Source organism: Ochotona curzoniae, unplaced genomic scaffold, assembly GCF_017591425.1.
Source record: "Ochotona curzoniae isolate NIBS_2020 unplaced genomic scaffold, NIBS_Ocur_1.0 scaffold_4701, whole genome shotgun sequence".
Classification (NCBI taxonomy): domain Eukaryota; kingdom Metazoa; phylum Chordata; class Mammalia; order Lagomorpha; family Ochotonidae; genus Ochotona; species Ochotona curzoniae.
In genome coordinates, this window is record NW_024467122.1 from 42,388,765 (window position 1) to 42,413,101 (window position 24,337).

At 38.4% G+C, this 24,337-nt stretch overlaps 3 protein-coding genes across 3 annotated transcripts; all 3 read left to right on the forward strand.

Moving 5' to 3' along the window:
• The first annotated feature begins 594 nt into the window (after window positions 1-594).
• On the forward strand, window positions 595-1,530 carry LOC121149068 (olfactory receptor 4F21-like). Its single transcript, XM_040969503.1, has one exon. The coding sequence runs from the start codon at window positions 595-597 to the stop codon at window positions 1,528-1,530; it is 936 nt and encodes a 311-aa protein (XP_040825437.1).
• Window positions 1,531-15,213: 13,683 nt separating this feature from the next.
• On the forward strand, window positions 15,214-16,191 carry LOC121148365 (olfactory receptor 4F21-like). The gene has a single exon (XM_040968426.1). It carries the CDS (start codon window positions 15,214-15,216, stop codon window positions 16,189-16,191), a length of 978 nt encoding a protein of 325 aa, XP_040824360.1.
• A 5,260-nt stretch (window positions 16,192-21,451) lies between these two features.
• On the forward strand, window positions 21,452-22,390 carry LOC121148367 (olfactory receptor 4F4-like). The gene has a single exon (XM_040968427.1). It carries the CDS (start codon window positions 21,452-21,454, stop codon window positions 22,388-22,390), a length of 939 nt encoding a protein of 312 aa, XP_040824361.1.
• The last annotated feature ends 1,947 nt before the right edge of the window (window positions 22,391-24,337 follow it).

The window sequence follows — 24,337 nt, forward strand, 5'->3', positions numbered from 1 at the left end:
AGACCAATGATAGTCTCCCAATGAAACTGTACAATAAGATGCTGGACTCTCTGCATGGTCCATGCCCACAATGAAAGATTAATGACTGGTTATGAACTGTACCTCTGTAAAATATGGATGAATTCAATATGAGGGGAGGGTTTGAGGAGTGGTTGGGGGAATCCCACAGCCTATGAAACTGTGGCATAAAATGAAACAATAAAAAAATTCCAAGGTCCACATGCAGGATTCAGTGGCACTTAGGGCACATGAATTCCACTGCATTTACCAGTGGATATAAGCTCTAGTTCTGACACTTCATCCCTCCACAGGATCTTCTCCGTGGAATAAGCAAATACCAAATGTGATCTGTTGTTAAAAATAATATACTTTACATCTGATACATTTATATTGTCAAATTTTAACATAATCATCCTCTTAATACTTATAACTGTACTATTTTCATTGCCCAATTTGATTTTAAAATCTACACTATTCAATCCAATACCAGCAGGAAAGGGGGGAGAGAATATATTCTGATTCCTCCACTGACTCAAACATTTTTCTTGGTTTCTATCCACAGGTGCTTTGAAACCAACTCCTGTACATGAGTCCATGGATGGTCTAAATCATTCTGTGGTTTCTGAGTTTGTATTACTGGGACTTTCCAGCTCCTGGGAAACCAAGGTTTTCCTCATGCTGACATTCTGCTTACTCTACGTAGGGATCATCCTGGGAAACCTCTTCATTGTCTTCTTGGTCATTGCTGACTCCCACTTGCATTCTCCTATGTACTTCCTGCTGGCCAACTTATCCTTAAATGATATTGGAGTTACCTCTACCACAGTTCCCAAGATGATCTCAGACCTTTTAAGAGAATACAAGGTCATCTCCTTTCAAAGTTGCATGGCTCAAATATGCTTCATCCACATCATGGGAGGAGTGGAAATGGTGTTACTCATGGCCATGGCATTCGACAGGTACATCGCAATCTGCAAGCCTCTTCACTACTTGAGCATCATGAGCCCTAAAAGATGCATCTTGTTTGTAGGCCTTGGCTGGGTAACTGGAGTGATCCATGCTCTGTCTCAGTTTGCTTTCATTATTGACTTGCCTTTCTGTGGCCCTAATGAAATAGACAGCTTTTACTGTGACTTTCCTAGGATAATAAAACTTGCCTGCACAGATGCAGCCAAGTTTGGGTTTGTTGTTGCTGCCAACAGTGGCTTCATGAGCATGGGCACCTTCTTCCTGCTAATCCTTTCCTATGTCTTCATTTTGGTCACTGTCTGGAAGCGTTCTTCAGGAGACTTATCCAAGGCACTAGCCACCTTGTCAGCTCACATCACAGTGGTTGTACTTTTTTTCACTCCATGTATATTTCTCTACATATGGCCTTTCCCCACATCATCCATTGACAAATATCTATTCATCGCTGACTTTGCAGTCACCCCTGCCTTAAATCCTGTCATTTACACATTAAGGAACAAAGAAATAAGAATAGCAATCAAACGATTGAGAAAACTCGGACGATTGGTGAGGATTTCCTGAGTGGATTTGTGTTTGGAGTTCTAAAACTGTACAAGCACCTGCCTGATCGACGTCTCCATGAGGACATTGCCAGTTAGCAGGCCAACGGGGGATGGACTCTACCTCACTGAACAGAATCAATTATTTTACATTCATGTTGAACTGTTACTTACCGCTTTTATTTCTAGAGAAAAGTGAATTCACTGCTAAAATGAGGTGTTTCAGCAGACAGCATCCATATAATGTTTTTAACTATTTAACTTATCACAAGTGACACTAAGAAAGGACATGATGAAATTTCTTATTTGCTGAAACATCACAAAAAAAGATTTATTCAAAGATTTCAAAAAATTCGTTATGAAAAGCCATGTGTGCATGTAAAAATATTTGGACCAAAATACATTATTTCTTCTTTCAATATTTCCATAATCTTTTTGAATTCACTCCATGAGCTGCAAACCAGTCTCCTAAGTATCAGAATTCCTCAATCATATCTTTGATGAGCATCTCTAGGATTGCTTAGAAGGGCTTCTAAATGTATGTATTTATTTAGAGACTGGCTTTTACATGCATCAATGGTAAATGACGAGAAGGAAGCCTGCTCACATTGATAAACAGAATTGAAGTGCAAGGCAAAGGTAGCCCTCTAGCAGACGTCATAACAATGGTTTAGAGTTATCTCGATGGAAAGGCAAAGTATTTCCAGTATTTCTGCATTTCTAATGTGTGCAAGTGTCCTTTTCTCTCCAGTGTCTCTCCCATATAAAGTATTCTGCATGTATGTTAGGAATCCAGAAAAAATCTGTCAGATAGATCCTCTGAAGTATACAATCAAGGACCAGTACCAATAAAATTAAAAAGGATAACTTCTAATATTTCTTTGTTAATTATGTAGGAAAATGGATTTCTTTGCTCTTTCATTTACTTGATAATGTCACTTTATATTAACTGTTACATGAGCATAAACATGCTCTGTTTTCCTCAGGTTCCATGAAGCCAGCAGTCCCAAAGGTGTCCATTCAGTAATGAGACTGGGTCAGTAAGTCGGTGGCAACATGCAGGCTCAGCTACCATAGCTTTCTGTCATCTGTCACTAACCTTAGTCCCAACAGTCCACTGTGACTGTTTCAAATTGACAAATTCATCTTCCAACATGTTATTACAAAATAAAGTAAAATTTAACCCAGATTCCCCAAATCAACAATAAAAAGTGGTGGACATTTTTTAAAACAACTTCACCTCTACCACTTGAGTCATTGCCTTTGATTCACTTTATGTCTTTGCATCTACATTTAAGAAAAGGCACCCTTGGGCCCGGCGCGGTGGCGCAAGTGGTTAAAGTCCTCGCCTAGCACGCCCAGGATCCCATATGGGCACCGGTTCTAATCCCAGCAGCCCCGCTTCCCTTCCAGCTCCCTGCCTGTGGCCTGGGAAAGCAGTTGAGGACTGCCCAAAGCTTTGGGACCCTGCACCCGCGTGGGAGACCCGGAAGAGGCTCCTGGCTTCGGATCGGCATAGTATCGGCCCGTTGCGCTCACTTGGGGAGTGAATCATCGGACGGAAGATCTTCCTCTCTGTCTCTCCTCTCTGTATATCTGCCTTTCCAATGAAAAAATAATAAAAATAAATCTTTAAAAAAAAAAAAATAAATCTTAAAAAAAAAAAAAAGAAAAGGCACCCTGATTCATGATGCTATGACTGTAGGACCACTGAAACTGCGGGACCCACAGACTTAGCCTGAGCAAGCTCTAAATCCCTCTTATGGGAAACTCAAAGCTCTAGAATGACTCATGCCCAAAGCTACTCCCTGCACATATAATTCCACACTCAACATAACGCTCTGCAGTAATACCGTTTATGCAAAAAAGCGTGGTGTTGTTCTCACCAGGTTCCAACTGCTTACAAGTTGGAAACAGCTTTATCCATGAAGATAGACTTACAACAAAGCTACTAAGATACACCTTACATAATTTGTTTTATACTCTTAACGTCTCTTTCTGCTTCCTTCACACTTACGCCAGCTAGCACAGAAAATGATAAACAACTTCCACCATTCCCATATTAGAATTTTTCCAGTTTTGCCAGAACTAATGAGGATTTCTGTGCATCTGATTACTGAGATTTCAGGACTCTCAAGCATAAGATGTTCCAGCATGAAATGGGATGCCTTCTATCCAACCCCAGATTTGCTTCAATTTCAAGATCTGGCAGTCCTGTACTCCTCTAATGACCCTCTCATGACGTGAAGTCCTGGCTTATGGGATGGCTTTGGAAACAGTAGCTAATATAGTTCCAAACCGAAAATTGGTTGCTGAAATAACCTTTTCACAAATTATAACAGGGAGAATTTGAGTGAAGCTTGTGGAAGAATACATGCGGTTATTCTCCTGGAAACAGTGTTAGGTCTTTAGAATATCACAGAGTCTGGACGGCGCCTTAGACGCAGAAGTAAGAAACCTCACATGTGCACACCAGACTTACTGCTTCCCAGCCTGAGAATTCAAGTAAGTTACACTTGCAGAAAAACAGCCTCTCACAAAAAGATCCACTTCATAGTGTTATTGTAAAAATAAAGTCAGACTGTGGACCATTATTGTTACAAAAAGCAGGTAGTGCTGCTGCCTTCAATGTTGCCATCCCATACGGACATCATTTCATGCCCCAGTCACTCCACCTCTGACCTAGCACCCTCCTGATAGCCTGTGGAAAGCATTACAAGAGATGGGCTGAGTTCTTGGGTCCATGCCATCCATGTGAGAAACCCAGAAGATTCTTCTGCCTTGGGCCTGACCCTGTGATAATAATCTTTCTACCTTTGCCTGTGCTTACAATACCATGATCCTCAAATAACAGAAAGCTCAACGTGTAACTTTTACTAGAGGGCTATACTACTGTGACAATATGGAGGAAAGGAAAGGAATAATCCCTATACCTACAAAACTGGATCATGGAAAATAGTAATAATAATATATTATTTTAGCCCACTGTCTAGTAGCATTCTTCAGGACACTTATCCTTGTCACTGGTCACAATTTCAAATCACATCATGGTGATGTGCAAGGCAGAAGAAAGAATCCCAGAATTGGAAGACATTTTCTTCAACATTAGAGAAACAACCCAAAAAACTGGAAGAGGAATTGAGTCAAGCTAAGAAAAGTATTCAAGAATTAAGAGACAATATTAAAAGATCAAATATAAGAGTTATAGGAATTCCAAATGACACAGAAAGAGAAGCTAGGTTTAAAAAATGTATTTAGCAAATAATAAAAGGAAACATCTCTAATCTGGAGAAGAATTGGGAAACAAAACACAGGAGGGGCACAGAACTCAATATATAATGAACCAAAAACAGTCATCACCATAATACCATTATAATCAAGTTCTCATCAATGGAACATAAGAAAAATATACCAAAATATGCACATTGAAAGAATCAGTTAGCACACAGAGGAACTCCAGCCAGACTCAGAGCTGACCTCCAGAGAATGTAGTGACATCCCAGATTCTAAAAGGAAAAATTTAAGCTGAGAGTAGCCTACTGAGCAAAGCCTTTCTTTGCCTTTGAAAATGAAAGAAAATGCTTCCATAGTAAAGAAATGCTCAAAGAATATACCTCTTCCAAACCTGCCCTGCAAATGATACCTTCAGATGTTTTATTGACAGGGAAAAGGAATAGCACCTACCAAAACCAAAGGCAAACATACAGAACATCTAATAAAACAACAGAAGACTAAATCAAACAATAAATAACCAATTGCTAAAGTAGCAGGACAAAACTATTATCTATCCATATCAGCCATGAATTTAAATGGCTAAGCTCATCAATCAAGTGCCATAGATTGGTGGGCTGGAGCAAAAACCAAAACTCATCTATCTGTTGTGTGCAGGAGACACATCTCACCAACAAAGGTAACCAGAATTGAAAGTGAAAGGACAGAAAAAGACATTCCAGGCTAATAGGGGAAAAAAAAACTGCTTTAGCCATTCTAAAACCAGATAATACAGACTTTACATAAAAATTAATAAAAGTGATGACTTTACATAAAAATTAATAAAAGTGATGAAGATCATCATATAATGTTCAAAGGATCTATTCAGCAGGAAGTGATCACCTTACTAGTTTCATATGATTTTTTTTTTTCATCTCCAATTTTACTTGGTTTTTCTCTCTTAATTTTCTTTGCTAGTCTGGCTAAAAGTTTGTTGTGCTCATCTTGTTTAAAATGCTTCTTTATTGTTGCAGTAAGTAGTCTTTTAGCTTCAATTCCACCTATTTTTGCTGTGATTTTATCATTTCTTATTTCCTGTGTATTTTTCTTTTTAATAAACCCTTAAGATGTAGTATTACTTCACTTATTGAGATACTTTAGTTTCTGTAAGCACCTGATGTTATAAATGTCCCTCTCCACAGCTTCTTGGCCTTTTGGCTAAGATCAAGTACATTAATGTCCCTCTCAATACTGTTTTTACTACATCTCAGGGAGTTCCATATTTTTATTGTTTCAAAACGGTGTTTTCCTTCTTATTTCCTCAGTAATATGTAGGTCACACAGTAACATCATTTTCAAGATTTTTGATTTTTCTTTTTCATTTCTTCAGTCACACATTGGTTATTCAGTAGCATGTTATTTGACTTCATGGCATTGTAAACTTTCTATTTTTCTTCCTGTTACTGATTTTGTTTTATGGCTTTTCATTTAAGGGGATATACAGTAACTGTGTAATAGAGACTATCATATCCAGATGTGAAGATGCAATGCAGTATGCATCCTACTTCTAAACCAAAGATGGATTCCCAATGAAACTGTTAAATATATCTTGATAATAGGATGCTGGACTCTGCCATTGGCAATACTTACTATGTCAGCATAAACTTAAATAAAAGAATTATGGACTTGTCATAACTGATTATGAAGGGCTATACTATTGTATTAATATAGGGAAAATCATTGGCAAGGGAGAAAACTTGGGGAGACGGAAGGTAAAATCTCAGAGCCTATGAAACTATATTATAAAATAATAATATAAAAAGAGCAACAACAAAGAAAAAGTCACATATGCATATTTTGGAACTTAAACTATATATAAACTAAATTATGTCATGATATATATTGAGAATCATTTGGAATGCACTTTTAAGATTTTTATTAATTAATCCCATAACATTGTATATCGACGCTGATGTTTTGTTGGGGGTTTTAACTGACCGGAACTTTACTCTGTTAGCTCTACCTTCAGACCAGAGAAGGTCTCCCCAAGAGGCCACTGAACTTATCTGGACAATAAGACGCTGGACTTTATGCTAGGTTAATGCTTACAATGAAGGAATTTCAACTGAACTTGAACCGCAGTTATGCAGCAAGGTGGAGCAATCCACTATGGGAGGAGGGGTGTGAGAGGGGTGGGGGGACTCCCCAGTGCTTATAAAACTGTATCACATAATACAATGTTAATAACAAATAAAAAAAAATTTTTTTTAAAAAGATTTTTATTAAAAAATAAATAGCTCCTTCAAAAAAGTATAAAATCTAAAAGAGTGAATAGAAATATTCAATGATCCAGCAATTCCATTATGAGTATGTACCCAAAGAAAGAAAACCAGTATTTTAAAGAGATATCTGAATTCCCATGTTTATTGCAGTCATGGTATGGAAGACATTGTGCTACGTGAAACAAGTTACACACTAAAAAAAAAAAAAAAAAAACCTCCTGAATGTTCTCACTTTTCTGTGAAAGCTTTAAAAGTTGAACTCAGAAGCCAACATCATGGCATTGCAAGCAAAGCCACCGCCTGCAACAAAGGCATCATATATGGGTGCTGGTTTGTGTTCTAGCTGCTCCACTTCCAATCCAGTTCCCTACTAATGGCCTGGGGAAAAACAATGGCTGATGGCCCACATTCTTGTGCTCCTGTTACCTCTGTGGGATACCTGGAAGAATGTCCTGGCTCCTGACTTAGACCTGAATCAGCCCTGGAAATTATGATAATCTGGAGAGTGAACCAGGAAATGAAAAATCTCCCTGTCTCTCTCTCTCTCTCTCTCTCTCTCTCTTTCTCATCTAACCCTTTTTGATAGTTCTGTTCCACAGTAGCGTGCAATGTCTATAGTTTACTATAATGTGCTGTATAAGATATAAAGAAGTAAGAGACAGAATTCAACAAGATCCATAGATAAAGAAATTATGGGGGAGAATCAAGATGGTGGAATAGGGTAAGGACACGTTTAAACGGATGGAAACACATTTAATCAGGATGAAGCATAGAGGACACATTCAAGGAAATAGGAGAGGACAGAACAACAGCAGAGGGGTTCCTGGAGACTAACAGACACGGGAAAGCAGCAGACACAGTGGTGTGGTGTTGCCATGACTGATACTCCAGCGGCATTCAGCAAACAGCAATCCAAAGGGACTTTCACTGCGAGGTTGGGAGGAATACCCAGACAAAGAACTGTCCGTCCTGCTGGTCCGTTTGATTTGACCAGGGGCAGAGACAGAGCAGCAGATCTCAGGCAGGTAGTGTGAGAACAGCGCAGATTTCACAGCCCAGTCAGCCCCCTAGAGCCAAATTGGGCGCCGTTTTGCTTAAGGGGGGAAAAGGCAAGGAAAAGGAATGAGCATACACTGAGCTGGGAGTGAACTCATTTCTCACTCAGTGAACTGCATCAATGTGGCATTCTACAGGGTCCACCCAAGACAGGTCTGGGTAGCCCTCAGACCTGATGGCCAGCAGATCAAGAATTCTAGTAGTGGTACATCAGGCGCCATTTGTACACTGTGGCAATAGCTTTAGGACTGCAGGGAAAACAGTGAACTGCGCATGTGCTGAGCTCGCGAGAACTCACTGAGTTCAGCGAATTGCACTGGTCCCGCAGGAAAATACTACGACTGTGGCATCGTACGGGTCAAAATAGGTCTGTGTGGCACCCAGACCTAACGTCTAACAGGTTCCAACAAGATCAGTGCCACAACAACCTAACTAGATAGGACACCTGGTTTCTCTCTAATCCTGGAACCTTCAACCAGAAGTGGGAGTAAGGTTACAGAGACAACAGTGCAGCCTCAGCATGGTATTACAGGAGGTGGAGAGTGGTGAGCCAAGAGCTGGGGCTGTGGAGACCACGGTGGAAATCTAACATAGGAACCCAGACCTGGAACTTGCTGGAGGTTGTGGTACAAGTGGCTGCAAGCAAAATGTTGTGTACCAACTGCAATAAGTAAAATTGCATTATAGACCTGTGGGTGATATGGCTTAAAAACCTGCCCCAAGGAGAAGACTCTACTAACAGGAAGTACAATGACCAAGAGCAAAAGAAGAGACAAAGGCACAATGAATATGACTGAAAACTCCCCTGCAAAGGAGCAAAACCCAATGCCAACCTGAGTTAACTGAGGAAGACAGAGAAAATGGGACATACAGAATTCATAAAACTCGTTTTAAAGCTTCTGATCAAAAATGAGAAACACATACAAGAGTTCAAAGAATTTAAGGAAGCAGTAAAGCAAATCAAGGCTGATATATCAGAAATTAAGAACACAGTAGAGCAAATTAAAAGTACAGTGGAGAGTCTCCAAAATGGAATGAAGCAAAAAGAAAGAATCTCAGAATTGGAAGATATTTCCTGTCATCGGGGGAAACAAACAAAAAGCTGGAAGCAGAGCTGGATCAGGCCAGAAAAAGCATTCAAGAATTGAAAGACACTATTAAGAGGCCAAATATAAGAATTACGGAAGTTCCAGAAGGTGTAGAAAGAGAAGCTGAGTTTGCAAATGTATTTAATGAAATAATAAGGGAAAAATTCCCTAATCTAGAGAACGAATTGGGAAACAAGTTCCAGGAGGGGCACAGAACTCCCAACAGGCTTGATCAAAAGCAATCTTCACCAAGACACATGATCATCAAGCTCTCTTCAATTGAACATAAGGAAAAGATCCTTAAATGTGCACATGAAAAAATCAATTGACATATAAAGGAATGCCAATAAAACTCACAAGAGATCTCTCACAGGAAACTCTACCGGCAAGAAGAGAATGGAGTGACATATTCCAGATTCAAAAAGAAAAAAATTGTCAGCCTAGGATAACATATCCAGCAAAGCTCTCTTTTGTCTTTGAAAATGAAATAAAATTCTTCCACAGTAAAAAAAAAAGTTAAAAGAATTTGCCTCTTCCAAACCTGCCCTACAAATGATACTTTAAGATGTTCTCTTCACAGAGAAGAGGAATAGCACCCAATGAAACCAAAGGCAAACGGGAAGAACATCCCAGTAAAATGACAACAGAAGACTAAAACAATGAACAACCTATTCCTAAAATGACAGGACCAAAGTACCATCCATACATGTTTAACTCTGAATGTAAATTGCTTAAGCTCAAACATCATAGATTAGTAGACTGGATTAAAAAATGAAACAACATCTATTTATTGTCTAGAAGAGAAACACTTCACCAACAAAAATCAGTAGAAACTATATTGCATGGATTTTGTTGTTTTCTGTAAGTTTCATCTCTTCAAAACACTTTCTTCTGATTAAATCATTCAATGACTCATACAGTAGCATCATTTTCTTCAAGAAGATTCCTGATTTTCATTTCTTCAGCTACACGTTAGGCATTGTGTAGCATGTTATTCAACTTCATGGTGTTGTTAATTTCTTTTTTCTTCCTGATGTTGATTTGTTTTGTGGCTTTTCATTTAAGGGGATGTATAGTAGCTGTGTAATGGAGACTGTCATAGCTAGTAACATGTCATTTAACTTCATTGCATTGTAAATTTCTACTTTTCTTTCTACTGTTGATTTTTTGTATTATGACTTTTCATTTAAAGGGATGTACAGTAGCTGTGAAATGGAGACTAACATTGAAGATACAATGTAGTATGCATTTCTACTTCCAGACAAACATGGACTTGCAATGAAGCTGTTTACTATATCTTGACAATAGGATGCTTGACTCTCTGCCATTGTCCATGCCTGCAATGATGGACATATGACTGTGTATGAAGAATTATATGTTAGTAATGATCTAGAGGAACTAGGTGGGGGGAGGGATTGGGAAGGGGGTAAGGAAAATGCCAGGAGCCTATGGAACTATATCATAAAATGATAATAATAATAATAAAATGTTTTTAAAGAGAAATTTAAAAAGAATTTTTAAAAAGAAATTACGAACAAAAGGAATGACTATTTGCTTGAATTGACTTATTGATGCTCTCTGTACCTGTTAAAATATTCCACTCTACCCCATAAAAATGTACAAGTAATATATGTTAATCAAAATTCATGAACAGTGAAGTAAATGAAAAAATATTAAACCATACTCACCCTTCTCCATTCAGACCACAGTTAACCACCTGTCACTGAAACCACAGAAAGCAAGGCTATAGTAAACTACTGTGTGACCAGTTCTCACTATTTACAGATGGGGTACAAACAAACATGCTCCAATTTGGTAGTTATTACATCAAAAAGAAGGTAAGGTAGAAAAGGAGAAGCAACGGGCGGTTTCAGATTCCTACAAATTTATATCTAATGAATTGCTTAAATCGCATTAAGTGCACTGCATCCATAGTTTTTTTTTTTTAAATAAACTAGTGAATTGGAAAGGGACTGTCTATTGCATTTTGGCCATTTAAAAAAAGACTTGAACGGTCCTCTGAGACACAGGAAACAAGAGGTCAGACAGTTCCTTAAGTCAGAAGTACGGTGGCTACACATGGGCTGGCTCTCACCTGCCCAGCTACACAACTCATGCAAGTTCTAATGGCACCAGAACTAACATCTAGGTCCCATTTTAAGACCTGGTAGTTGCAGATGAAATAAAAGGAAGAGTATTACAGCCTCCACACAATTGAAATGGGAACATTTTAAACTTCATTTTGCTAGATTTTTATTAGAATTTTCTGCTGTATTTTACTCCACTAACTTGAATCTAACTTTGCAAAACATGTTTTGTCTCATTAAGACTCCATTCGGGAAAAGTAGGACACTACAGGATCCCCAAGGAGCTTAATAAGATAAGCCATTCGAAATTTAAGGCTGTATTTGAAACAAACAGATGGACAGATTCCCAGCCCAGGGGCTGAACTCTGAAGTACGCCACACTGAAGAGAACATGTTCTGCCAACATGGGTCATAACAGGAAAACCACGGAGCATCACTTCAGATGTAAGGTGGAACCCAGAGTGAGCCCTGTCAGCTGACAGCATCCAGCCTCAGAGGTGATTCCTGTAGGGCAAGTGTGCCACAAATCGACTTCTGAAATTTTATGTTTCATTGCTATCCACTCATTGAAGATTATGTTATTTGCATTCTCATTTTTCAAAATTATTTGTTGATCTTAGAGTTCCAACTGTGTTGTCTAGTTGCTGTGATTACAAAAAATAATTATGTTTCTTGTCCCACTAAGCTCTGACACTGTGGACTTCTTGGAGCAGAATCTCTCACACACTGGTAAAAATTACTTTCCATCTAACAGGGATGAGGAACATTTTCCTACCAAAAACCATTGGGATATTTAAAACATCATCTGCAAGCCATCAAAACTTAACTGCTTAAAGAGTAGCCTCTTTCAGATTTATTGAATTTTACATCTCAACTGAGGTTGCCTCAAGGACCACACCTAATGATTTTTCAGACTTTAAATGTTCCATGGGTCAGATGTTCTCCAGTGAGATGCCCAGGCTGGGGAACAAAGATTTTTATAATTCAATTATTTGTCTTGATTATTTTCTAATTCATCTTGTGTTTTCTCCAGTCTGCCTGCATTGATTAAGGAAGGAAATGGAAAAGTCAATTATAAGTACTGGTAGGGTGACGTGCACTCCATTTGGACGATGATATTGAATTGACTTGAGCATTAGCAACAATCTCTTCTGTTATCATTGACAATTTAAGTTTGTTTGTCTCTGAACTCTCTACGTAGAACTCAATGCCTTGTTTCAGAATTATTCTTTTTCCCTGGTTCTCTCAAACTCAAGAATCTTGTCATATGTTAGTCCTAGTATGAAAGTTACATCGTAGCTGATAGAACCAAACAGATCTCAATGTTTATCCAGCGCTGCCACATTCTCTGTGTTTCATACAAGAAAATTAACCTTTCACATTTGAGAATAAAAATGTATTATTAAAATGTAATGCTCACAAATGCTTACCCTAGACAGTATACAGTGTGTACTAGTCAACTTTTTAACTTTTCAAATTCTAGTCTAAAAACGTATAAGATAGGGCCAGCACAATGCCTCCAATTGGTTAATACTCCACTTAGAAATGCTACCATCCCATATAGGAGGTGCCTCATGTCCTGGCTATTCCACGTTCCATCCAACTCTCTACTTATAAAATGCAAAAGCCGAAGGGAATAGCCCAAAGCCTGGCTCCTGGTTTCAGATCAGATCAGCTCTGGCCATTGTGGCCATTTAGGGAATGAACCAGCAGATGGAAGATCTTTCTGTCTCTCCTTCTCTATGTAAATCTGTCTTTCCAATAGAAATAAAAATGAACCCTTTTTAAGAAGTAAAAATAAATTTTAAAAAAAGTGAAAAGGAAAAGATTAACAGGAGGAGGGAGAAAAGAAAGAAAGCAAGGGGGCCCGGCGCGGTGGCGCAAGTGGTTAAAGGTCCTCGCCTAGCACGCCCGGGATCCCATATGGGCGCCAGTTCTAATCCCGGCAGCCCCGCTTCCCTTCCAGCTCCCTGCTTGTGGCCTGGGAAAGCAGTCGAGGACGGCCCAAAGCTTTGGGAACCTGCACCCGCGTGGGAGACCCGGAAGAGGCTCCTGGCTTCGGATCGGCATAGTATCGGCCCGTTGCGGCTCACTTGGGGAGTGAATCATCGGACGGAAGATCTTCCTCTCTGTCTCTCCTCTCTGTATATCCGCCTTTCCAATCAAAAAATAATAAAAAAATAAATCTTTTAAAAAAAAAAAAAAAAAAAAAGAAAGAAAGCAAGGAAGAAGAAAGGTAGCAGACAGCAATGTCTAGGCCTTGGTTATCGACATCCACTGAGCAGACACAGAAAAGTACGGTAACATTCTTCCATGAGGAACTCAAACACTGTTCCTCATAAACCATTTACCTGATTATCATCAAAGTTATAACAACCCTCTTGGAGTCCCGATCTCCAAAGAGAGATGATTAATTCTTTGCTTTTAAGTGATTATCTAAGCGCCAAGTAATAACATACAACAAACTCTTAAGTTCTGTAATGTAATTTTTACTAATAAGTCAAAGACATTCTAAACAATTACACAAACAATTCATTGCTTTTAACTCTTAGCTCAAATACATTATGGTTGGCTTCTCCTTCACACACATCCCAAGTAACTGCTCACTACTTTTTCACAGGTACAAGCCCTGGTCTTCAATTAAGCTTGGTGGATGGGATTTGCTTAATCCCTTTCTTTGTTCAAACAACTGTACTTTTTTTTCTACTAGATATATGTGATGTACACATTACCAGGACTAAAAGGCACAGGAAAATAGACAGCATGTATTTACTAAATTCATTTAAAAAGTATAAACTATAAAGATGAACTCTGTTTTAAGTCTGTACAAAGAAGCTGACAAGTGAAGCACATGCCTACGTAACACACGGAAATAATTGAATGTCTGTCAGGAGAGCAGAGCTTGAGCTTGCCGAAGCTTCATATTCCACAAGAGTGTCTAAACGCCCAACCCTGAAGCAAGGGCTGCCCTCTTAGGATTTTCGGCTGCATCACAACAAAGCCCAGGAGCTTAGCCAAGACTCCATCCCTGTCCTGCAGGAAGCAACTCTGGAGCATGGTCTTTTCCTGGGCCTGCTCCACGTCTCTGTGACAGCAGCCTTGGGACTGTGGTGCCTTGAGCTCCTTCTCTCCGCTGGTGGTACAGTTTAGCTTCAATCTGAACTTCTCTGATCTGCTCCAACTTCCCGTTCTTCACTTTTGTGGATCTCAGGATCTTCTTACTTGTCCACCTGCAGCTGCTGCTGGATTTCTTGGTACTGACTGCATATATGGCTGGGACTGTAAGTTCAAAAAAATGGCCCAAATTGACTCAATGGCTATTCAGGTCACCTGACCACTGATATCACTTTGTTAGCACCAATTTTTAAAATCAACAATGTCTTGATCCTTAATAGTGATTTCATTAACCATGATCCCAAGAAGTCAAGGACTGAAAAGCATGATAATTTTAACCTGTATGACTGATCCAAATTGTGCATAGCACAAACAGAAACAGATATATACACAAAAAATAAAATGTGTTAAAATTGTGAGCCTTGAAACTTCAATTTTATCTGTGAAATAGGAAATTCAGATAGGAAGTCCTTTGGTGCTATGTGAGGCAATAAATATTTAAATAACATTTATCATCTGAGATTATTAGCATAGGAAAGTAAGTGGTTTTTAAAGAATGAAAAACGCCTAATTATCCTTTAAAAAAACAAAGCAAAATAAAAATCTAAAAACAGAATCAAAAGGAGGTAATCCACTTACCACAATTTTGTAATTAATATCCATAATCCTTCCTACTAATCATTCTGCTCACCGTCGTAGTTCTTCTTTCTTCTTATTTTGTTATCCAATTCAGTGCTTTATAACTCTAGGATCTTCAACCTACAAAACAAACTAGAAAGATAAATAAGGACCATATGTTTGTAATGATGATTCTGTGTCTTCATCAATATCTGCAGGTGCTTTGAAACCAACTCCTGTACACAAGCTCATGGATGGTCTAAATCACTCTGTGGTTTCTGAGTTTGTCTTGCTGGGACTTTCCAGCTCCTGGGAAACTAAGGTTTTCCTCATGCTGACATTCTGCTTACTCTACGTAGGGATCATCCTGGGAAACCTCTTCATTGTCTTCTTGGTCATTGCTGACTCCCACTTACATTCTCCTATGTACTTCCTGCTGGCCAACCTGTCCCTCATTGATGTGGGCCTATCCACCACGGCAGTTCCCAAGATGATCTCAGACCTTTTAAGAGAATACAAGGTCATCTCCTTTCAAAGTTGCATGGCTCAAATATGCTTCATCCACATCATTGGAGGAGTGGAAATGGTGCTACTCATAGCCATGGCATTCGACAGGTACATCGCAATCTGCAAGCCTCTTCACTACTTGAGCATCATGAGCCCTAAAAGATGCATCTTGTTTGTAGGCCTTGGCTGGGTAACTGGAGTGATCCATGCTATGTCTCAGTTTGCTTTCGTTATCGACTTGCCTTTCTGTGGCCCTAATGAAATAGACAGCTTTTACTGTGACTTTCCTAGGATAATAAAACTTGCCTGCACAGATGCAGCCAAGTTTGGGTTTGTTGTTGCTGCCAACAGTGGCTTCATGACTGCAGGTACCTTCTTCCTGCTAATCCTTTCCTATGTCTTCATTTTGGTCACTGTCTGGAAGCGTTCTTCAGGAGACTTATCCAAGGCACTAGCCACCTTGTCAGCTCACATCACAGTGGTTGTACTTTTTTTTACTCCATGTATATTTCTCTACATATGGCCTTTCCCCACATCGTCAATTGATAAATACCTTTTCATTGTTGACTTTGCAATCACCCCTGTCTTGAATCCTGTCATCTATACATTAAGGAACAAGGATATAAAGATAGCTGTACAAAGATTGAACAAACAGTGGCAGTTTGTCAGGAATTATTGGCAAAATCTGGTTTTGAGTTTTAAAACTGTACATGTTTACTGACATCTCCACTTGGGCATCTGCATTTAACACAACAAAATAATCATCTACCTTGCTGGACATATGAATGTACTAATGCTATTATTATTGAGCATTTAGCCATTGCTTTAACTACCACAAAATATAAGTCCACCATGATATAAATTATTTCAGCTGGTAGCAAAAAGATAAATAATTTTTATGATATAACTTTTATTTTTCCAAATAAAATGTTGGATAGTGTTTTTCCCCATACAGTTTGCAAATAAATTTCAGTTTTACTTTCACAAATGTCAAGTGTTATTATATCAAATGGTTGGATATGTAGGAGTAGTTATCGATGTTACATTTTCTCTGGAAACCCAAAGACAAACTTGCAATGTAGATAACCGATTAGAAGCTGACTCTTGGATTATCACTGAGGACAGAGAATAAGAAGAAAAAGATATTAACGTTAATAAGGACAACTAGGATACAAGCTGACTTTGGTGCTCCAGGAGGTGAGCTGGTCTATCTCACTTGAAGTGCGACAGTCAAAGGTCAGAGAATCTGGGACACTCCTTTACCCTTAGACTGTGTGTTATTAGTTAGACATGTCAACTCTGTGTGCATTTCACATATTTAGTGCATTTTAGGGACCAGAAACAAACTTTCAGGTAATTGTTCTCATGTTTACAGTAAAGAATTTTCATAAGTAAACTTTAACTAAAAGGCCATTTTCCAAGATTGTTTCCACTAACAGAAGTTCAAAACAAATTTTGTTTTTAATTTACGAAGAAAAATGGGTGCATGCCTGTGAAGAAGTCTGTCATCTGAAATATTCCTTTGTTTTTTGCTTTCATAAATAAGTCCCACAAAGCCCACATTGCAGATCCCCCACTCAGCAGCAAGCATGGGCCAGCAAGTCGGAGAAGTAGCCTCGCATGGCAACCACACAGGGCTGTCATCTCCTGTCTGCTACCATGGAAACTGACACCTTAGCTCCACTACAAAAAACTATCACTCTAAACAACAAAGTCTTGTTTTCACATCTGCAAAAACGATGAAAGGAAACAAATATTTTACTTCTATCTCTACAATCATTGTGATTAGTTTGTTTCTATCTCTATAATCACTTGTGTATTTGTGTCTGAATTTGAAAAAAGGCACACCATCAAATGATGCTCTCTAATTAGGGAAACTGTTGCCTTTTGCAACCTTTTAGCCAAGATCAAATGTGGTATCAATGTAGGGAAATGGAACCTAGGAAGCCCCAATGACAGGGATAGAGCACTCTTCCTGTAAGTCGGACATTTCCGCGATTTGGAGCTCTGGAGTTTCCTCCAAAGGTATTTTCTGTAGTTCATGTATTACACACACAGAGTAATGCTATTCACTAACATTACTCTTCTTTGTTCATTCCTGCAACTATTCACAATAAGCCATAATATGGAATCAACTGAAGTGTCGGTCAGTAGTTTGACAGAGAAGAAGATATGGAATACAGTGGAATGCTGTTCAGCCATAAGTAATAACATGTCATTTGTGAAAAGTGGATGAGTCTAGTGGACAGTATGATAAACGAAATAAAGCACACACAGAAAGAAAAATGCTATATTATCTTACATTTGAAAAAATACAAATCAAAGAAACATTGAACACATTGAAATAAAGTAGAAAAGTGGTTTAAGAGCAGAAAAGGAAAGTCACTGAGATAAATAGGACAAAAATTACAAATTTCTACTTAAGTGTGATGAGTAAGTCTAAAGAAGTAATGTCCCTCATAAGGGCTGTAATTAATAATATGACGGTGTACACTGAAAATTTGCTAAGATGTAATGGCTCTTATCATAGAAAGGCTTGCCACACACACGTTATTATACATGATGATATATTAATTTCTATATAGATATCATTTAACTATGTAGTGTATATAAAAACAACACACTATATACCAGAATAATATATGATAAAATTAGTATTTTTTTCCTAAGAAAACACAAGGTGCCGGCCTGGTGGCATAACAAGCTGATCCTTTACCTGTGGCACTGGTATGCCACATAGATACCAGTTCAGGTTCCAGCTGCTCTACTTCCAACCCACCTCCCTGTTTGTGGCCTGAGAAAGCAACAAAAGAATCCTTGGGCTCCTTAACATGCATGGGAGACCTGGAGGAAGCTCCTGGCTTCAGATTGGCTCAGCTCCAGCTGTTGCGGCCATTTGGGGATGGAAGACCTTCTCCTCTCTCTATGAAATCTGTCTTTCAAATAAAAACAAATTAACTCTTTTTAAAAAAACTAAATGGGGCCTGGCGCGATGGCACAGTGGTTAAGGTCCTCACCTTGCATGCCCCGGATCCCATATGGGCGCCAGTTCTATCCCGGCAGCCCCGCTTCCCTTCCAGCTCCCTGCCTGTGGCCCGGGAAAGCAGTCGAGGACGGACCAAAGCTTTGGGACCCTGCACCCATGTGGGAGACCCGGAAGAGGCTCCTGGCTTCGGACCGGCATAGCATTGGCCCGTTGCGCTCACTTGGGGAGTGAATCATCGGACGGAAGACCTTCCTCTATGTCTCTCCTCTCTGTATATCCGCCTTTTCAAAAAACATAATAATAAAAATAAATCTTTAAAAAAAAAAGATAGGGGGAGAACCCTGTTGTGATGAGTTCTTGCTAGCATCTAAGAATAGGAAATAATGCATTTTCACACGTGACACATCTCAGGACGACTGACATGAGGTACAACCAAGCATCTTAATCACTATTTGGCCAATTTCTTTTTGTTTTTTGTTAAAACTTCTGCATCTTATATATATTGCTGACACTTTTTATTGAAGAACTATTATTCAATTATTGAATTGAGTTTTAAAAAATATTATTCAATTCAAATCAAGGTAGAAACTAAAATCTATTCAAATACTCAGCCCCATTTCAAACACAGAGCTGGAAAGTTTCCAGCCCAGAGACTGTGTGTGTGTGTGTGTGTGTGTGTGTGTGGTGTGTGGTGTGTGTGTGGTGTGTATTTACCACCCTGAGCTGCATGCACCATCACCATCATTGGTTACTGCAGACAACAAATTGGACTTCATTTCAGAGTTAAGGTAGAATCTACAGAAAGCTCAAACAACCAAGAAGTATCTGGATTTGGAGCAACTCTTGCACAGTAGGTATATTACAAAGTATTCTGTTTCTTTCGTTTTTCATCCTACCCAGTGCCTTATGAATATTTTGGGGTTAGTATTTTTTTCCATACCTGTGTTACCAGTCTTAGAGTTCTGAATGGGTGAATTTATGATTACCAAAAATATGTTTGTCTTCTACGTGATCTCTGAAACTTCAGTACTGCTTACGACAATTTCAACACTAGCAAAAAGAGACGTCCTACAATCTCACATTTCCACACACACAGGTCGAATGATTTAAACACATCATTTACCTGTTCGTGCTATCTTCTCATTCTGTTCTGCCTTTTGGTTAAAGCAATAAATGCAGGAAAACTCACTAACTGAAATTAGTAAGACAAAGTATAATCCAGCTTGAAGGCTAATGACAATACTGAAGTAGCTTTAATATAAATGTGAACTTCCTTTCATATTATCACTGGTTTTTAAAAATTTATGTCTGCATTGCTGCTGAGCAAAACAAAGCACCTTATTTCACAAATCTTAATGTATTATTTTCCTAGAAATCAGCATTTAGCTCAGAAGCCCCTCATAGTAGGGATATATTGGAGTCAGACAGGCTTAGTCTATACACTAGCTCCTCCACAGTCTAACAGCATCGCTTGGGGGAAAAAATCAAGATTTCACACATGAGAAATGGAAATAGGCATTACAGTTAATGGTTTTAAAGTGCTTAATAATTATCTAGTGTGTAATATATGCTAGTTAATCAACTTTTTAACCCTCTAGTATCTAGCCTGATGAAAGCAAAACATAGAGAAATGGAAATGAAATAAGACAAAGAAAGTTTTAAAAACGGGGGGGGGGAAGGAAGTGGGGAAAGATCTGAGGTAGTGAGAAATCAGAAAAACCAGATTTGACCTTTTGGTTCATAGAATATAAATATCTCTGTGGGGGAGATTTAAATAATACAGATAAATAGTATAAATACAAATGAGTCTAGATTTATGCTAAATCCAATAAAGAACTTTCAGGACTAAAGTAGCAGTTACAAATAAATCTCACACACCAGCGAGCCAGTCAATGACCAATGTGAGTAAGACAGGCATGCTACTCAGTCTGGAAATCAGGATTTTGTGGGAAAATTTTGTGGAGATGTCAGGAGGAATTTCAAAATGCAGGGAATCACAGTAAATAATGAGTGAGACACACTTTACCAAGTCATTTTATAACCACATTTTCCTATTGTTTATATGCTCAACAATACATTGATTTCTGAAACGTAGGGTGTATATATACATAGGAGATGCAACATTAGATTTTTAGACTTTATTCAATATGGCAAAGTAGAGATCCCCATAATACATTTTGTCACTATATACCAAAAACATCATTCTGATTTCTTGCAGGAAATGAAGATTTAAGCATTGGAACGTCCTCTTATATAGAAATTTACTGCCCACATTTTTAGATATAAGATTGATTTTTGTAAGAATTTTGCTTCAAAATAAGCCAATCACAGAAAACAAATATTATACTATCTCACCTACATGTGGAAGCTTTAGTAAAACATGATCTGATAGAAGTTAAAGGTATAATAATATTGGTTACCAGAGATTGAGGAGAGAGGATTTGGGAGATGGCTAATCAAGGTATTATGCTTTTGAGTTAGATAAGTGCAAGAAATCCGGGATTCTATTACACAGTAAGGTGAGTGTATACAATACTAATTTGCCTCATGTTTCTCTAAAAGAAAAAAAAAGACAGAATTTTATATTTTTTCACCATCAATAAATATTTTAAGAGCTAAATATGTTTATCCTAATTGGACATTTTATATGTATGCCAAAATATCACATAGTCTCCCATTAGTAAATATTTTCTGCTGAAGTGAAGTCTGCTTAAGTAAAAAGATTTTCTTAAATGAATCAAAAGAGAGAATTGTACGTCTGACTAATAATGTTTTTGATCTGCTCTTCCATACTTGGCTAGCTTTTCTTCTTAGTCACAAGATTGTGCAGAATCTCAATCTAAAGCAAATTTGTTTTCAATGTTGAGTTTAACACAATGACAAGATTTGAGTACACACTTGCTCTCTAGAACCTGAACAATAAGTTCCTGCTTCTATTCCAGAAGTTCTTAATTTATCTCTTTGTCTTGAGTTCCACCAGCATAGACCCTACTCAATGGAAGGAGCAAACCAGTCTGTGGTGTCTGCCTTCATTTTTCATGGACTTTGTAACTCGAGGGAGCTCCAGACCTTGCTCTTGCTGCCGTTTTCTTTACTTTACCTGATGACACTTGTGGGTAACCTCCTTGTCGTGCTATTGATCGTCACGGACCACCATCTCCACTCCCCTATGTACTTCCTCTTAGCTCATCTCTCATTTATCGACCTCTGCCTGTCCTCAGTTACCACCCCTAAACTGACCACAGACTTCCTCAAAGATAATAAGACCATCTCCTTTGCTGGCTGCATGAGCCAGATTCTCTGTGTGCATTTCTTTGGAGGGGGTGAAATGGTTCTTCTGGTGACAATGGCCTATGACCGCTACGTGGCCATCTGCAAGCCACTTCATTACTCCAGCATCATGGACAAACAAAAGTGCATGGGGTTGGTTTTGATATCGTGGATCATTGGCTTTCTTCATGCCATAAGTCAACTGCTTATGATCGTGGATCTGCCCTTCTGTGGGCCCAGAGAAGTGGACAGCTTTTTCTGTGATATTCCTTTGGTGATTGAACTAGCCTGTATGGACACAGATACCTTGAGAATGATTATAAATGCAGATAGTGGGGTTTTGGCAACAACTTGTTTCATTCTCTTGATAATCTCCTATACTTATATCTTATTAACCGTCCCTCTCAATTCTAAAGATGGCTCATCAAAGGCTCTCTCTACCTGTTCTTCCCACATCACAGTGGTGGTGCTCTTCTTCGGACCCTGTATCTTCATCTACCTGTGGCCAGTCAGCATCACTTGGGTGAACAAGTTTTTGGCTGTATTTTATACTGTAATTACACCTCTCATGAATCCAGCCATTTATACGCTAAGAAATAAGGAGATTAAAAGTGCCATAAAGAGACTGATAAATCAGCATGTGAGCTCAAGGGACAATTGTTAGAAATCTCACAAAATCAAAAAATATACTATTTGGATTTGTATGGCTGTAAACTGAACAATCTATACAACTTATATCAATAATCTATGGATAATCCAAGATATATAATTTGTGCTTTTACTATAAAAATGTACTTTAAAATCCAACATTTTGTTTAGGTTCTTACCACAGTAACTGCAGAAATAACCTTTGCATATATTTAACGATCAGCATTACATAAGCTGGTGATTATGATCTCTATCTAATATCTACAAGTCAATAGTTATATAAACTATACTTATTTATTTCTTTATTTCTTGAACATCAATTAAAAGGACTCATAATGGCAACATAACTGATGTATTATTGATATGCAAACATTTGCATTCATACTTTGCAAACTAGACGCTCATTGAAGCATCAGTCATACCTGTGTAGAGACATACAAGGGGACACATGGTGACTTCTTGAGGAATTTTTTGACAAATTGAGATAATCTCAGTTGTGCTCCCTGATACAGTTCTGATTCATCAGTGACCTAAAGTTCTCACGTGGCTTCCTCTCTAATTTCACCTGGCTAAAATAAAACAACAGTGCATCTTGGCTCACTTTTAAATTATGTAATTAGGTCTTGTAGAGAAAAAGAATAAGATCTTACCATATGCTTTCAAAGAATATTTTTTAGCTCATCAGCAATTCAATACCATTTACTTCTAATGAACTCACATTTCAAGAAGAATCACAATGGGAGCTTTTCAAATTTTGAATTGAGTCCTGATAAAAAATGTAATCATTATAGAAGGCAAGGAGTGTGACAGTCAGGCTTCCAAGGGTGCATACTTTTAAAACAAAACATGTGGAATCAGCCCCTCCAAGAGCTCTGGGTATCAGCTCCAGAGGATCCATTCCCTAAATCTGAGAATTTTCTCAGTGCCAGTAACTTCAGTTATCCCTCTTCTTCCCACAGCCCTAAAGGTAGCAGCTTATGTCTATGCTAACTTTCTCCATGACAGTTTTCACACTTGAGAGCATCCAGACAGCATCTGAGTAATTTCAAATGATGTGCAACTCTTCATGTTAGAAACATGTTGTGTGGGCCCAGTTGTTCAAAAAGTAATTATATTCGAAAAACCTGACATGTCAGGCCTTAGTAGTTACAAAAGCAGAATTTTGACACTTGGCTATTTTTAAGTTCGGTGAATGTGAAATGTTAAATGATAGGAACAACTGCTCTTTCATTTCAGGTTATCATGCTGTGAAAATAAGGAGACAAGGTTTTTTAGTGAACACCCCAGCCCACAATACAGAATACCAAATCATAAAGTACAAATCTAAGGAAGGCTGTACCTTTGCTAATTCACAAACTATAAATGGGAGCTTTCACAACAGGATAGATCATTTCTGACATTAAGAACAGGATTTTAAACAATGTAGTAGGCACCAGTTAGTGTCCCAGCAGCTCCACTTCCCATCCAGCTCCCTGCTTGTGGCATAGGAAAGCAGTAGAGGACAACCCAAAGCCTTGGGACCCTGCACCCACATGAGAGGCCCAGAAGAAGCTCCTGTTTTCTGGCTTTGAATCGGCTCTTCTCTGGCCTTTGTGGCCACTTGGGGAGTGAACCAGAAGATAGAAGATCTTTCTCTCTGTCTGTCTCTCTTTCACTCTGTAAATCTGACTTTCCAATAAATAATTAAATAAATAACTATCTTTCCAGAGAGAGGGATAAAAGAATTTAAAATAATGAAGAACGCCTACAAGACATTCAGGAAACCATTAAACAAATAAAACTTTACATATAGGAGGAACTCCTAAAAGAGAAAGGGCTGATTGAAAACTTGCTAAATGATGTGAACTGAACACTTGTCTTCAGAGAAATATGGAAATTCAGGTAAAGAACTTCAAAGAAACTCAACCTGACTCAACCAAAAAGATCTTCTATACACTTTATACTCAAATTGTCTAAAAGTAAA

What these genes read in the sequence shown, in the direction of transcription:
- LOC121149068 (XM_040969503.1), top strand. Translation starts at nt 595, where the DNA reads ATGGATGGTCTAAATCATTCTGTGGTTTCTGAGTTTGTATTACTGGGA.
- LOC121148365 (XM_040968426.1), top strand. Translation starts at nt 15,214, where the DNA reads ATGGATGGTCTAAATCACTCTGTGGTTTCTGAGTTTGTCTTGCTGGGA.
- LOC121148367 (XM_040968427.1), top strand. Translation starts at nt 21,452, where the DNA reads ATGGAAGGAGCAAACCAGTCTGTGGTGTCTGCCTTCATTTTTCATGGA.